Source organism: Pygoscelis adeliae, unplaced genomic scaffold (genome assembly GCF_000699105.1).
Source record: "Pygoscelis adeliae isolate BGI_AS28 unplaced genomic scaffold, ASM69910v1 Scaffold189, whole genome shotgun sequence".
In the NCBI taxonomy this organism is placed as follows: domain Eukaryota; kingdom Metazoa; phylum Chordata; class Aves; order Sphenisciformes; family Spheniscidae; genus Pygoscelis; species Pygoscelis adeliae.
In genome coordinates, this window is record NW_008825543.1 from 467,280 (window position 1) to 482,175 (window position 14,896).

At 49.1% G+C, this 14,896-nt stretch overlaps 1 protein-coding gene across 1 annotated transcript in view; it reads left to right on the forward strand.

The window, feature by feature from the left end:
* Positions 1 to 1,275: 1,275 nt before the first annotated feature.
* The window catches only part of PTPN22 (protein tyrosine phosphatase, non-receptor type 22 (lymphoid)), an 18,747-nt gene continuing 5,126 nt past the window's right edge, over positions 1,276 to 14,896 (forward strand). Inside the window, exons 1-13 of the mRNA XM_009331968.1 lie at positions 1,276 to 1,362; positions 5,256 to 5,364; positions 7,036 to 7,112; positions 8,072 to 8,167; positions 8,577 to 8,615; positions 8,955 to 9,026; positions 9,122 to 9,181; positions 9,634 to 9,776; positions 10,301 to 10,367; positions 11,238 to 11,315; positions 11,859 to 11,951; positions 13,313 to 13,389; positions 14,217 to 14,823. Coding sequence (XP_009330243.1) covers positions 1,276 to 1,362; positions 5,256 to 5,364; positions 7,036 to 7,112; positions 8,072 to 8,167; positions 8,577 to 8,615; positions 8,955 to 9,026; positions 9,122 to 9,181; positions 9,634 to 9,776; positions 10,301 to 10,367; positions 11,238 to 11,315; positions 11,859 to 11,951; positions 13,313 to 13,389; positions 14,217 to 14,823 — 1,605 coding nt within the window. The remainder of the gene's footprint in view (positions 1,363 to 5,255; positions 5,365 to 7,035; positions 7,113 to 8,071; positions 8,168 to 8,576; positions 8,616 to 8,954; positions 9,027 to 9,121; positions 9,182 to 9,633; positions 9,777 to 10,300; positions 10,368 to 11,237; positions 11,316 to 11,858; positions 11,952 to 13,312; positions 13,390 to 14,216; positions 14,824 to 14,896) is intronic.

The window sequence follows — 14,896 nt, forward strand, 5'->3', positions numbered from 1 at the left end:
CTTTCAGAGTGATCAGCAGTCCTTTGCCTTTTAGCAGCTGGATACAGAAATCTTGTAGCTATTCTGTACCCAATCTGTGAGAAAACACGGAAGGGGAATACATTTAATGACTATAGTTACAATCAGAAAGAGAAACAGACTTGGTACAGCCAGACAGAAATCTTTGTGCAAAATGTAAGATATTGGAAAGATCAAGGTTGTGACTTCCATACCTTTTTTTAGTTTTTGGGGGGTTGTGTTGAGTTTAGTTCAGTTCAGTTTAGTTTAGTTTTCCCCACTTCTGCAAGTATAGAAAACGGATGGCCTTCGAGAACGTTGCGCTCTGCATTTCCTTCCCACTTCAGGGTTACCTCTACTTCGTCCTATGGGTTTTTTAGAGTACCTGTAAGTGTTACTGAGAGTGAGTGAGGTGAATTAGGCTGGCATAATTAACTGGATTTCTGTAGTCTACTGGAGTCAGATTTGACACTGTCTTCTAGCCCAAGCTACCAGATGTGGGGAATTGTGGCTGGAAGAGTTGACCTGAAGCACGTCGATAGGTTTTCTCTGTTCAGAAGCAGTCGTGCAGTTCAGGGGAGTAACACATGCAAGCCAGGTTCGGGTGCTCAGCATCTGCCTGAAGTATTCTTTCAAAATATTTCGCAGTTAGTGTGGAAAACAGGCTAAGTTATAAGTGTGAAGGGAAGCTGTGGATTTTGCATGCTGTTTTAGGGACTCTTCTAGCTGCAGCATATTCCGAGTCTGAAGCCTTCCTCCGCAGCTGCCCATGGGCACGTGTGCTCAGCTGCTGCCCCCCGTGCTCGCCCCTCTGGACTGTGGCCCGGGAGGGCCGTGCTGCTGGTGACGGCTGGACATGGTGCTTAAAGAAGTCAGATGTTGGGGTGCTTGGCTCTGGTCTCCAACATCTGACCACCTTCGTGGCACAGTGCACGGGGAAACAGCTGGGCACGCTGGAGGCATGCTGTGGCCGAGGGACCCGGGGCGGTCTGCTCCTGCCACGAGGCTCCTGCCCAGCTCAGTGCTGCCTAACCTCGCTGTGGGGCACACGCAAAGTGCGTGTGGTTTTAAAAGGAGGCGCTAGGGCCCCAGGTTGTGTGTTTTGTTTTATTTGACCACGATATCTGTTACGTACTAATTTCCTTTAAGACTTGTGATGAAGTCAGTAAACCACAGCCTGCCGCGAGTGCTCTCCGGGCTGGTGCTTTCCGCTGCGGCATGCACTTGACATGTCCGTTCCCAGGTTTGGTAGGCCAGTTGCGCTCGGTCTCCGGCAATATGGACCAAAGGGAGATTCTGCTGCAAAACCTGGAAAGGGCCCAAGGCAAGAAGCTCAACCGAGAAGAGTTTGTAGACGAGTTTTTGGTAAGTTCGCTTAAGGCACGGCTTTGTGTTTCAGTTGATTTTAAAGGAGAACAGCTCAGTCACTTCTCCTCAAACGGGGATGTGATTTACATGTGACAATAAGATTTTCTATGAATATTACAGCAAAAGAGACACAGGAGTTAACTGGGGTAAAAGGAATGTAAAGACTGAAGAGTAATTTAATAGTTTGCATTCAAAGTAAAACTGTTTGCTTTTTAAATAATTACCCGAGTGCTTCCTGTTTTCTTCTTTGCGAATGCACTTGTCAAGACGCAGTTTCACTTCACCTGGTAATACAACTGGGGGTATAGTGAGGAATATAGAGCCACTGCCCCTTCTCCCCATTGCAATCTGTTATATCTGTGATACACGTGTTCCTGTCAGGGATCTCCGGTTGCTACTTGATATAGCTTTTCCTTTTTTCATTTCAGTAGAAACCCCCCACCCTGCCCCTCTACCACCTGCAGAGCAGGGAGCGGGTGTTCAGATAAATGCCCTGTGGGCCCGAGACTGTTGTACCTCATCAACACTGGGCACCTTGGCCAAGGTGCGAGAAGATGGCGATCTGAGCAGCTGGACGGGCCATTTCTCCAGCCTCCAGCGCTGCGCTAGGTTACGTGGAAGGGCTCATGCATCCATTTGCAATGAATGCATGTGGTTTATGTCCAGCAATGCTTCTGGCCCCTCCTGGAAATTAATTTCTTGTTCCCTAAAGGCAAAACTAGCAAAAAATGCTGATGGCTCTTGCCTTCCCCCGTGTTCTGCAGTGTCTAGCTGGTTGAGATCTGCACAGTGCCCTGATCTCTGACATCTTTTTATTTGTTTGGGTGGCACGGGTGAGTCTTAGATGGCAATCCACTGTCTCACAGTTAAAGCTGATGGCTGGTGAGGGCTGCTGATTTATCAGCTAGAGGAAGGTTGTTCTGGCAGGCTGTCTGGGCTGCTTTGAGAAGCAAAGGCATTGCCCAGCTTTAGCAGACATAGAGAAGGGTAAAACTGGTACATCTGTAAGATCTCAAATGTCTCAAACACCAGAATAACCACTGGCCCTGAGCTACCCCTCCGCACAGGGGTTGCATCAGGCAGTGGTCTCTGGGGAAGGTGCAGGGGTTACTTAGGAGTCCCCACGAGATCCAGCCCTGCTTTGTCATACCAGTGGAGACTGGCACTTCAAACACTTGGGAAAAGCTTAGTGTTTGGTTTCCAGGTGTCTGGGTTGGAGGGAAGTGATTAATCTGAGCCTGCAGTGACAGTCTGTTGTTCCATGGAACAAAGTGCTGTCACAGGCTGCTGAATTTCCTCCTCTCACTGCTGTGCTGGGGTTGTACTGTGCCGTGCGAGGCAGCAGGGCTGCGGAGCCTCAGTGCATGTACTAGTTCTAGCAGCCAAATGTACAGTTAATTTTCTGACCCAAATGGCAGGTAGAAGTGGTCAGGGCCGCGTTTCCTGTCGTACTGGGAAGAGATCTTCCCAGGACGGCCTGAGTAATTGGCCATCTGGCCATCTGGCCACTTCTGCAAGCGCAAAAGCCTTAACAGGCAATTGTGATGCCTCGCATTTCCAAACTTGGTAGAAACGTTCAATGCTATTTCTCCATCCTAATGTCTCTCTTTGTGTGAACAAGCATTCGTACATGCCAATTGTGGTGGTGTTACTGTAAATGACAGGGTTTTTTGTTCGAGTTCCCTTTTTCTGTTTGTGCAGTCTCACAGCAAGAGTTTGATCCTTCTTGCTCTCGCTTGCTTTCTCATATGTAGCCATTTCCCAAGCAGTTTTATGCCAGTTTATGCAGGGACAGAAAAGTAAGATGATTCAGAGGCTCAGCAATGAGAAGACTGGTTTCAGTACTAAGTGATGCCCCTTCCATGAAAGCTTACCCTGGAAGTTGGGGTTGCACTGGAAGGAGGCAGGGGCATGATGCGACCAACACCAGAAGAGCTCGGGAGGTTACAGGGACGTGTAGTCTACAAAAACCATCCTGCTCCCACAACTTCTATCACACTGTGCCTGCCCCCATGTTCTTGATTAGTAGAGACTGGACACATGAACTGTCCTGGGCCTCCTGTACCTTCTTCCTGACTCATTCCATCCAGGTCAGTGAGATGCAACTCCTGTGGTATTGTGGCTGGAGAGCAGTAGAATTTAGGGTTTAAAAATTGCAGTTTAATGTTAAAAAACAGCATCTCTGACTTGGATCTGAATATCTGTACGCAGAAATAATGTGGAGATGAGATACATGTTGCTGTATATACCTTTTATCTGTGGTATTGCTAAGGGGCTGCTTGGCTTGGTCAAATATGTACAAGCTACAAAGCCCTCCAGCTCCTGATGTGGCCTTTTGGCAAATATCATCACTCTGAAGCTTAATGCATGCAGGCCCTGGAGGGTGTCGTGTCCTAGCGGGTGCTTGTCTAGAGCAGGCTAGAGTCAAGGGGAGTTTTTCAGCTCTCCTGCAGCTGCTAAGACGTCGGGTCTGCAGCAAGGAAGGACAGGGGACAGGATTCTCAAAACGGGATGAGAGCTTTTGGGAGAGCTGAAATGCAGACACTTATGAGCTCCCGTGGGAAGGTCACTGGTGAGCTGACTCTTGAAGCGATTTATGGTGAGCAACCAAAAGTCAGGGCCCCAAAACCATCAGGACTCCTGAGATTCTTGCTCGTGTGCTGTCATGTCAGAGCTGCAGCCTCCAAGCCCTTGAGCACACCAGAAAGGGCTTTGACCACGGCGCTATTTTGGTTCAGCGACCCCAAGACCGGTGGCCTGTTTTTCCCCACGCCATGAGCGGCTGAGCCACCGTTGCCACTTCCTATTAGCAGCTCAGGTGGGTCACCGTGAGGTGTGCACGAGGCATGAGAAACCCTCTCACCTCAGGTGTGCCTGTGGTCCCTTTCCTTTGCTTTTCACCACTGCACGCCTTTCTTTCATAAAGGCACACGATACTGAGGGTTCTTCAGTGTCAGCCCAATTCTCTGGACCCCAGCAGAGAAGGGCCGTGAAGGTATGGCTCCAGGGTGATAGGAAAGGGAGCCTTACCCTTCATAGTGACAAACTGTAGAGACACTGATTAGAGAAAAGACCTTTTGTTTTAAATCAAAAGCATTCCTTGGTTTCAAGAAAAGTGGTTAGGTAGACAAAAAATTATGAAAGAAAAAATACAGCAAGAATGGTGCTTTTGAAGTTGATGGTAGTGAACAGTGTGTGTTATTTAGAAGCTGATGTCAGTGAAATAAAATTCTATGCTTTGGCAGGAAAAAGATGCTTGAACTCTCTAGGAGTGCTGCAGCTTTATCCTGGAAATGAAAGAGACGAGAGATTCATACCTCTAAGGGTCTATCCCAGGACTCCTTCTCCTTTCTCTTTCATCAGTGCATGTAGCTCCTTTGCTCTGATTGCTTCTGCTCCTTTAGTGGCTTGAGCATTGCTGTTTGCAGCTATAGATGGGAGCATCTTTACCAAAGTGAGAAAAAGAAATTGATTTATCTGGCTTTTCTGATATCATTTGTTAAATATGGTTTAACATTGTAACTCCTCTTACCTGGGTGCCATTTATACTGAGAATGATTCCCCTGTTTCTCACTTATTTGTGAGGGTGACGCTTTATGTGCTGTATAAATGCATCATTTCACTTCAGAAGCCTACATGCCCGAGCCTCGTGTGGGCACTGCCTCAGCACACACTTTCCATTCTTCAGAAGCCTGTGCTGGGGCTCTCAGGTGGCTCCTGTCTCTATTCTTGCTCTGAGTACCTTGAGAAAAGCCACTCAGGAAAGAATTAATGGTGCAGACTTTGCTTTGTGGTAGTGAACCTGACCCCTAGAGACCTTCACACATACTCTCTAGTAGTGTGTTGTACATAGCACATCTGCTGTAATTTGTTCCATTCTTTTATCACAGAAGTTGAAAAGGCAGTCAACAAAGTACAGATCGGATAAAATCTACCCTACAGCAGCATCTGAGCAACCAGAGAACATGAAGAAGAACAGATACAAGGACATCTTACCCTGTAGGTTGGAAATGGCAAATGTTCCTATTCAGCCTTTTCTTTTGCTAGCTCGAGTCTGTTCTCTTCCTCCAGTATCTGCCTGCACTGTTGCTTGCACGTGAGCATATCACTGCCTGTCAGTTGGCCTTGAATTCTGCTGTTCAGATTAAAGGGTTTATCTTTGACTGTTGCAGTGCATGCTCTGGAAGACTTTGGCACGTATTTTCTACAGACAGAAGAACTTCTGTTCAGTAGGAAACACATCCTCTAATGACTGTCCCTGCAAGCTTTCTGGGTAGCATCGCAACCACTTGTTTTCCAAGGCCTTGTAGAGAATGGCTTTGGACAAAGACGTCTCCATGACATACAAAGCAGACTACAGTTAAAAACTGTTGTGGCTTGTCCTGGCTTGGTGCAAAAGTCTCCAAAGAAGAGTCTGTCCTAGGATCAGAGCAGACTGTCTCTTTCATCCATTCTAGCTTAAAAAAAAAACCTCTAAACCCACAGACCTCATTTGAGCCTGTAAGATGGAGCGCAGAGTGATTCTAGGCTTGGCTTGCTCCATGGTCAAGAGGAGGAGATTGGCGTTGCACTGGGGTAGTGGCAGCATCTGCAGCTCTTGCCTAAGACACCACCGCCACTCTGAAAGAGAGCTTGCCTGTCTGCTGCCTGTGTGTAGAATCATAGAATCATCATAGAATCATAGAATAGTTTGGGTTGGAAGGGACCTCTAAAGGTCATCTAGTCCACCCCCCCTGCCGTGGGCAGGGACATCTTCAACTAGATCAGGTTGCTCAGAGCCCCGTCCAACCTGACCTGGAATGTTTCCAGGGATGGGGCATCCACCACCTCTCTGGGCAACCTGTGCCAGTGCTTCACCACCCTCAGCGTAAAAAATTTCTTCCTTAGATCTAGTCTAAATCTACGCCCCTTTAGTTTAAAGCCATTCCCCCTTGTCCTGTCGCAACAGGCCCTGCTAAAAAGTTTGCTGCCATCTTTTTTATAAGCCCCCTTTAAGTACTGATAGGCTGCAATAGGGTCTCCCTGAAGCCTTCTCTTCTCTAGGCTGAACAACCCCAACCCTCTCAGCCTTTCTTCACAGGAGAGGCGTTCCATCCCCTTGGACCCACTCCAACAGGTCCGTGTCTTCCTTATGCCGAGGGCTCCAGAGCTGGACGCAGCACTCCAGGTGGGGTCTCACCAGAGCAGAGCAGAGGGGCAGAATCCCCTCCCTCGACCTGCTGGCCACGCTGCTTTTGATGCAGCCCAGGATACGACTGGCCTTCTGGGCTGCAAGCGCACATTGCTGGCTCATGTCCAGCTTTTCATCCACCAGTACCCCCAAGTCCTTCTCGGCAGGGCTGCTCTCAATCCCTTTGTCCCCCAGCCTGTGTTGATACCAGGGGTTGCCCCGACCCAGGTGCAGGACCTTGCACTTGGCCTTGTTAAACCTCACGAGGTTCACACAGGTCCACTTCTCAATGTGGCAATGTGTAGGCAACGGCAATTCTGTGCAGGGCTATTGCTAGGTGCAGGAGGAGGCATTAGCTGCTTGCACAGCCATTCATCTGCTCTGGGGTGAGCTCTCTGATGTATGTGCTCCTCCAAAGCACCTTGTGCTGCAGTCTGAGGAGCTCAACCACCATGAAAGACAAACAGTAACTGCTGCTTCTTCTGCTTTTGTGCCTGCAGTTGACCACAGCAGAGTGGAGTTGTCCCTGATCACATCAGATGCAGACTCTCATTACATCAATGCCAACTTCATCAAGGTATTGCTTCTTTCATGGTGTTTTGCCGTGCAAAGGTGTTTGCAGCAGCTGTTAGTGCTGCCTGGTTGAGTTGTGCCAGGAGGAGCAGGTCCTGCAGCTGTGGTGAGTGAAAGGACTATGCAGTAGTTTCTGGGCTATGCTCAAGGATAATCGATGTAAAGAAGATGTGTACAATCAGTGAGCCCTTCAAAAACACCCCTTGCAGCACAGAGGCATGAGGCTACAGGGCAAGGCACATGTGCTCATGTTTGGGGCGGGTGATGGAACAGTTTGTGGCTCACAGCCCCAACTTCCTCGTCAGTGTTACTGCCTTTGGTGGGTGACAGTGGTGCAAAATTGCCTGTGGCCAGAATCGCCTTGCCTGACACCAAGGCACAGGCAGGAAGCCTTGCACAGCAGCACAGCTCAGACCCACTGCAGCGGCAAGCAACAGGGCAGGTCAATGCGGGCTGGTTCACCGCCGGGAGTTCCATGTGTTTTGGGACTCTCTTGTGCTCATGACCCTTCCTTGATAGATGGTAGATGGAAGGTTTCCTTCATTCTCCACCATAGTGACCGAGGGCTCTGTGTAACCCATCTGCAGAAGAACAGACCTTCACAAGGGGTTCGTTCTTTGGCCAGCTGCCACAGGTGTGCCAAGCTGCACGCTGGAGAGCTGGGTCAGCTGTTGCAACATCACCCCCAAGCTCCCAAATGCACTGCAAGAACTGGTGGTCTCTGGGAGCAGATCTCAACTCAAGCCCAGCTCCATGGCTTGGGTCTTCCTTTGGGAGGTTTGCACACCATTGGTTTCAGGTTGCTTAATTTAATTTAGGTGCCTAAATTTCAACTATATAAAAGCCCTTCTAAGTCCTTAATGGGCTCATTGGATAGAAGTAAGATTCAGAAAGAGGGATGACTTTATTTCTGCTAGTGAACTATGAAATATGTCTCCATGTCTGATCTGAATGCTGTTTTAGGGTGTCTATGGGCCAAGAGCATACATTGCAACACAGGGTCCTCTCCCCACTACTGTCATTGACTTTTGGAGGATGATTTGGGAGTATGAAGTCCTGGTAAGGTGCAGATTTATATGCCTTCCTTTTTTTTTTTTTTGAAAATAGAAAAGCTGTCTGTACAGCCAGCCAGAAGTGCTTTCTGACTAAGCAGACAGTGGGAGTGTCAGGGTTTCACTCCAGATGATGTGTGTGCCCCGCATCCTTCCCATGAGCCTCTTCCACACTCTGCTGAGACAGGAGTCTGCTTGTGGCTGTCCCTGCATTCGGGCTCTGAGTGGGAAAGGTCCTCGCACCCGGGCTGTGGATGATGTCCTGAGTTTGATTTGCCTAGCAGTCTGGGACTCTGGGGAAGGCAGCCCACAGAACTTGCTCATTGCTGATAAGTGCCCGCAAGTGATGAGTTTGATTTTGCTGCCTGGATAAGAAACTTGTGTTCAGACTTTTCTAATGAACCTTCTTTCTGCAGATTGTGGTCATGGCTTGTATGGAGTTTGAAATGGGAAAGGTGAGTAATGTGTCAGAGATGGCTCCTGCCGTGACAGTGCCAGGGCGGGGTGGCGAGACACAGATTTTTATTAAATCTTATTAGTGATAGTGAGTTTCTGTTTGATACAAGCTGTTTCCTGAGTCTCCAGCTGCAGATTCTTAAACCATTTCCAGTAGTGTAGCTAGCCTCTTTGGAAGGGAAAAACCAGCAATGATGGCTCCAGGGAAGGGGAGGCTAGAGCTGGCCAGCGGCAAGAGCCGGGCCTCCTCCCAGCATGAGTTTTGTCCGGCAGTGAGACAAGAGGCAGTGCGGGTGGGCCGGTGGTGAATAACCAAACTGTCCTGCTTCTCGCAACAGAAGAAATGTGAGCGGTACTGGGCAGAGGTGGGCGGTCCTCCCCTGCAGTGTGGTCCTTTCTCCATTGCCTGTGTGAGTACAGCTGCCGCGAGCACCATGTCACATCACGTGCACTGGAAACTCGTGTCATCTGCAGAAAATATGACTCTCAACTTCTTGTTCTGCAGGAAGCTGAAGAGAAGAAAAACGAGTATGTGATTAGGACTTTAAAGGTGACCCTGAATGAGGTAAGTAGGAAAGGTCAAGGCAGGAAATGCATCTTGGCTAGCTTTATTATATAAATATTAAAATATGGCACACTTTGTGCAGAAAATTTTATGCTGCTCAGCCTGCTATTTGATATTTGACAGTATGAAGGAAGTAAACAATTAATTGACTCAAACCTCCATTTCTGAAGCTGTTTGTCAGTTGTGGCAAATCAGACCCTGGGTAAGTGAGGCCAACAGGTAACCTGAAGAATGTCATAAAATGGCAATGCTTCTTTTGTAGCAAGAACAGCTGCAGTCTGCACCTCTAACCTTTGCCTACCGATGCAGAAGGGAACTGGAAATGTCTGCAGCATGCCAGCTTCCCCCTACCATACCGACATCCCAGTCTGTGCCTGCAGGAGCCGCGGCAGCATCCCCTCAGTGGTGCAGGCCAGCCGTGGACCCTGCACAGTGCTCTTCTCCTCTTGCAGGAAATCCGCACCGTCCACCAGTTCCACTATAAAAACTGGCCAGACCACGACGTCCCCTCGTCCATTGACCCCATCCTGGAGCTCGTTGGCGAGATTCGCTGCTACCAGCCAGATGACAGCATCCCCATCTGCATCCACTGCAGGTGGGTGAGCTGGTCACCAGTGGGGAAGGGCTGCCGGCCCTCTGGCCCCCTGTGCTCTCGCTTCCCAAGTGGCCGCAGGCAGGGTGGCAGCTGGCGCAAGCCAGCAGCCAAGCTCCTCTCGTAGGAAGTTCTATGGCAAAGGTGTCCTCTGAGGACAGCTAGCACGGCCAGGTGGCAGGAAAGGAGACAGCAGCAGGCCAGCGACAGCACGTGTAGTTAAGAGACCACCAACACTGGACATGTCCACGTGTGGGCTGGTTGCCACAGGAGGACTGAGATCTGTTTGCAGGAGCACGAGATGTGCCTTCCAGCCTGCAGCAGAGCTGTGGGCAGGTGCCACCTTACGTGGGGTGGGTGAAGCTGCAGCAGGAGCAGCAGGGCCATCGTGTGGGTCTGCACCCTCCGTGATGTGGGATGGGAGGGTCACAGAAGGCTGTGGATCTTTTTCAAATATCCTTGTCAGAAAATACAGCGTGCCCATCCTTTGACCTCTGCTAGCAACTCTGCTGTGACTGTCATTGCAGTGCTGGCTGCGGGAGAACAGGAGTCATCTGTGCAATCGACTTCACCCAGAAGCTGCTGAAGGATGGAGTGAGTGTCAGCCTGGTCTGCGTTTTCGAACAGCGCCTGCATGCAGCACCGCTGCATGTCTCTCTCTCTCCCTCCCCTTCTCTCTCCCTTTACTCTCCCTTTCACCCCCCTCTGACTGCATGCAGATGTATTTCAGATGACAGCCATGAATGGGAACTCCCCGCAGCCTGACTGGAGGACGGCAGTGGCCAAACTGCTGATACCCCGTTCCCCATTTGTGCTGCTTCTCTCTCTTTAGGCTCTGCATCATCCATGCACTGTCCGTTGCCATTGCTCCCCTCCCCATCCCAATGCAAATAGCCCCCGATGCTTGTACTGATGGGGCAGAATCCTCCCTCCCGTTGCTCCCTCTGGCAGGAGCTTCAGATCAGGGAGCCTGGCTCTGCGCTGGCCTTCAGTCTTCAATCCAAGTTTACTGTCTATATTTGTCTCTCTGCACTTAAGCATCAGAAATCCAGGGTTTCCAAACTAACACCTTGCTTTACTCTGACTCTTCAATAAAAACATATGTTTTAACAGTGAAGTAATCCCTGGCCTTGCAGCAGGCTGCTGGGACTCTGAGGAGTGGCTGTTTTCTGTGCCACAATAACCCTGGATGCATTGATCTAGGAAATCGGTGTCTTGCCCTTTGTGCTCTTCAGAGCTGTTATCAATGCTGTTATAAAAAGGGTATTTTCTGTGGAGTGCAAGACAGGAGGGAGGAGGCAAGCTGGTTCATAATCAAAAATGGCGCTCTAAGCAGGTCCTTTGTTAAAAATTCTTGCAATAGTAAGCCTGAATTTTGGACACTGCTCTAAACTGCATCACGACTTGGAAGCTGCTTGGAATTAGACCTGTCTGTAATTTTTCACCTTTTCTCTTTCTTGCAAGATTGTTCCAGTGAACTTCAGTATTTTTAGTCTGATCCAGGAAATGCGCACGCAAAGGCCTTCCATAGTGCAGACCAAGGTACGTTCGGGAAATTTTGCCAACTAGTATACTCCCCATACTGGGACCTCAGCTTTTCCCCAGGAGGGTTTGCAGTAAGGAAACAGAGAGCGGTTGTGCTGCTGGGAACTGGGGCCTGTAGATGTTCTGTAAGGTCCCTTTTCTGAACAGAATAATAATTTTGCAGAAATTAATTTGGTAGCTGACCATTTCCTTGTAGACAGCTGGAATAGCTTAGTGTTTGCAGTCTGATTTGTTGAACGCTTACGCTGTGAAACAAGGGACTGTCCAGGAAATAAAGTGGGAACTCTTCTCAGCTGAGATAGACTGAGGAGGAAGCTCAGTGAAGAATAGCATTGTTTGTGCACCCGAAAAAAACCCAAATGCTTCAGTCTGAACCCTCTGAAAGTTGTGGCTTCTACCTCTTCTGAGAATTTACCCTGCCAATGGACTGGAAAGTGGCAGCTTCTCTCGGGGGCTGATGCTTGATTTGGGTAACAGGTGACCATTTACAAGTACTGCAGGTGCTGGCTCTCATGTCTGTTTTATTTGTCTGGAACGCAGGAGCAGTATGAGCTGGTTTATGATGCGGTGATTGAGCTCTTCAAAAGGCAGATTAAAGCACTCAATGCCCAGGAAGATTCTGCTGCTTCACAGGTAAAAGTCCCCAGGGCATGCCAGCTCTAACCTAGATTCCTACTGCAGAGGTCTCCTCTGCAGACCTGGAATGAATCGCCATGTTTTCTGCTATCCTTTATGCCCAAACTGAGCCTCTTTTCAAGTTAACCCATGAGAATCCAGCTGTTTCCCTGAATGTGCAATGCTTATCACAGGATTTGGCCCCAGGTGAGAGCTAAATCGTCTTCGGTCTCAAAACCATTTTCTATATACTTTTATAATTGTTTAATGTAATAAGTGAATAGAAAAGCACCAACTTCCTACAGCAGCGGCTGATTTCCATGTGGATGTGCCAGTGAAACTTGTCTTCATGGAGTGCTTGCAAGCAAAAGAGTGACTTTCAGTCTAGGTTGGGAGCTTGGGTGCACAAGGTGGTATGGCTAAAAGTGTTAGTCTGCAACATGGTGGTATTCTAGTGAGGTAATTAGCATTACAGTCTGTGGGAGATAGTAGGCTAAAATATCTCATAAGTCTTTCAAATCTGATACACCTCTGAGGAAAAACAATGTGGTCTTGGTACAAAGTTGCATATAAACAGGAACATCCAAAGCATCCATGGTTAAGCTTTTCTTTGTTCTTGCTGTTCTTCTGTGACTGCTGGCATGAACCTTACCTTGCCTGTGCAGCTGTTTGCAATCTGGCTGAAGTAAATGCATTGCCATTCTTAGGCAAAGGCTGGGATGTTATAGTTAGCTTATTTTGTCAGAAGCTTTTGTCTAAAGAATTGGGAACAGGACCCTGCCGTGGGACTCGTGCCTCAGTTTTTCCATAGGATTTGCAGGATGTTCCAAGCCAGAGCTGAGTGAGAAAAGACCTGGAAAGAGCCTCTTTCTGTGTCTTGTGGACAGTCTGTAAGCAAAGGAGATGCAAGACTAGGTTGACACAAAATGCAGAAAAAGGTTTAAGTCCGGATGTGGTTTTGTAGCTCCTGGCCAAACCTCTCGCCCGCCTAAACCTCACTGCCCTCTGAAAGCACTTTGCAGAGCATGGGGGGTGGACATGTGCTGAGGTGTCACAAACGAAACCAGGCTGCATGCCCGCATGGGGTCCTGAAGGCAGAGTTGTTTGCGTAGGCTGTTTTGCAGGTGTTTGGAACAGCTGCATGGTTGTACGGCACTGTACTCTCATTTCAAAAAGGTGCTGACAGGAATTGCTGTTCAGAAGGATCTGTCCTCAGTTTTCAGCTCCAACTTGGTGTTTTCAAGTTGGTGTTTGTCACTTCCAAACTGCATTAATAATTAAAAGTAGTTGGCACAAATTCCAACTCCTGAAATAGCATGCTTGTGTTCTTTGCATTCTTCCCCCTCATTCTCTTGTTTTCTAATCTTTTCTTTCACTAGGTACAAACAAGGCATCCTGCAGCCAAGCCACTTCTGACTCCAGTGGAAGATATTTATTCTCTGAGTTTACTAACCTGGTAAGGCCATAGCACAAATATCCCCTGGGTTAGTATTTTCAGTCACCCATATGATTTCAGGAAGATGCATTTTTTTATGTGTGTTTTGTGACACAGTTCTGTTTGAATGTTGCATTTCAGTTGCCAGCAGGACCTGCAGCCTCCCTTGAGTCCTAACATAACATAACTCCTGCTCTTCTCACTGATGTGTCTCTGAGACTGAGTCTCAGCCTCTTCCCTGCATGCATCTGTCCCCCTCTTCTGCCCTTGGGTCTGTTTCGTGTTGTGCTTACATGGTGTTTCACATACGAACTGGAAACACATCATAGAGCAGTACAAAAAAGGCTCATGCACGTGGAGACACCCCAATGCTGGTTCATCTCAGCCCTCTGCCTGGAGCTGTGCATCCTGCAGGATGCCCCCTGCCTGGTCCCATCTTTCATCTGCATGTGCCACTCCAGTGCCCCTTGCTGTGGGAACAGCAAGCCTGAGGAGTCTAGCTTGCTGTCACGGGCAGCTTCAGAGGGTGGCGGGATCTTTCTGTGGGCATGTTTCAGTTTGCAGTGTCTGCTTTCTGTAAATAATTTTGCTTTTTGGTATAGTCTGCATTGAGGCTGTAGTTTACCCGCGTAAAGGAGCCTCCTCTGATCACCATTTAACGGTGTTAAAATGGGGCACCAGGGTGCACAGTTCTTCCCTGTCCTCCCTGCTTGAGGCTGAACCAGGCTCTACGTTCCTGGAGGACGGATCTGCTCTTAGGAGCAACGTTGTGGGGCCTTGTTAGTAGGCTAACAGAGATTTCTGAGTACTAGACGGCTTTGACTTCACATCATGGTGCTTTATTGCAGCTCAGAGCGAGAGGAAGAGGATGTGCATCAACGCCTTCCTCCGGTGGTACAAACCAAAGCATCCCTGACATCGTTGTCTGCCATGGGAGTACACGACAGCTCTGGATGTGGGGTCCCTCCCATCAGACAGGCCATCTCCTTTGGCACTTTGAACTTCATCAACTGCAGGAAGGCAGCTGCCGCTGAGAAGTGGGGCGCTGGGAATGCTCACCAGAAACACCGCAGTTTGGAGTTCGACAGCATCTCTCCTGAGCAGCTGCTTCTGAACCTGGAACCAAAGGGAGCAGGCAGGAGACGGCCTCGTGGCAGAGCACCTCTGACACGGACTGCATCGACCCCTTTTGTGCTGGCGCAGCGGGGAGAAGGCTGGGAATGGGATGGAGGGGGTGCAAAGCCTGTTTTGAGTTCACGGTTGCCAAATGCCTGTTACTCAAGCTTTCAGGGGAAGAAGCAGGATGGATTTTCCCCTGTTGAGCTGAACCACTCGAGCCGAGATGCAGACAGCCCCCCAAGCTGCAGGAACCATGGGCAATGTCCTTACCCTTTCTTCTGCTCTGCAGAAGACCCCTACTTCTCTTCACTCTCTCCAGAGGACCCCATGTCCCCGGTGCTTACTGCGTGCTTTGCGGAGGGGCAGGATGCATTTCTCCCTTCTTGCTCACTGAGTGCCCCACTGCAGC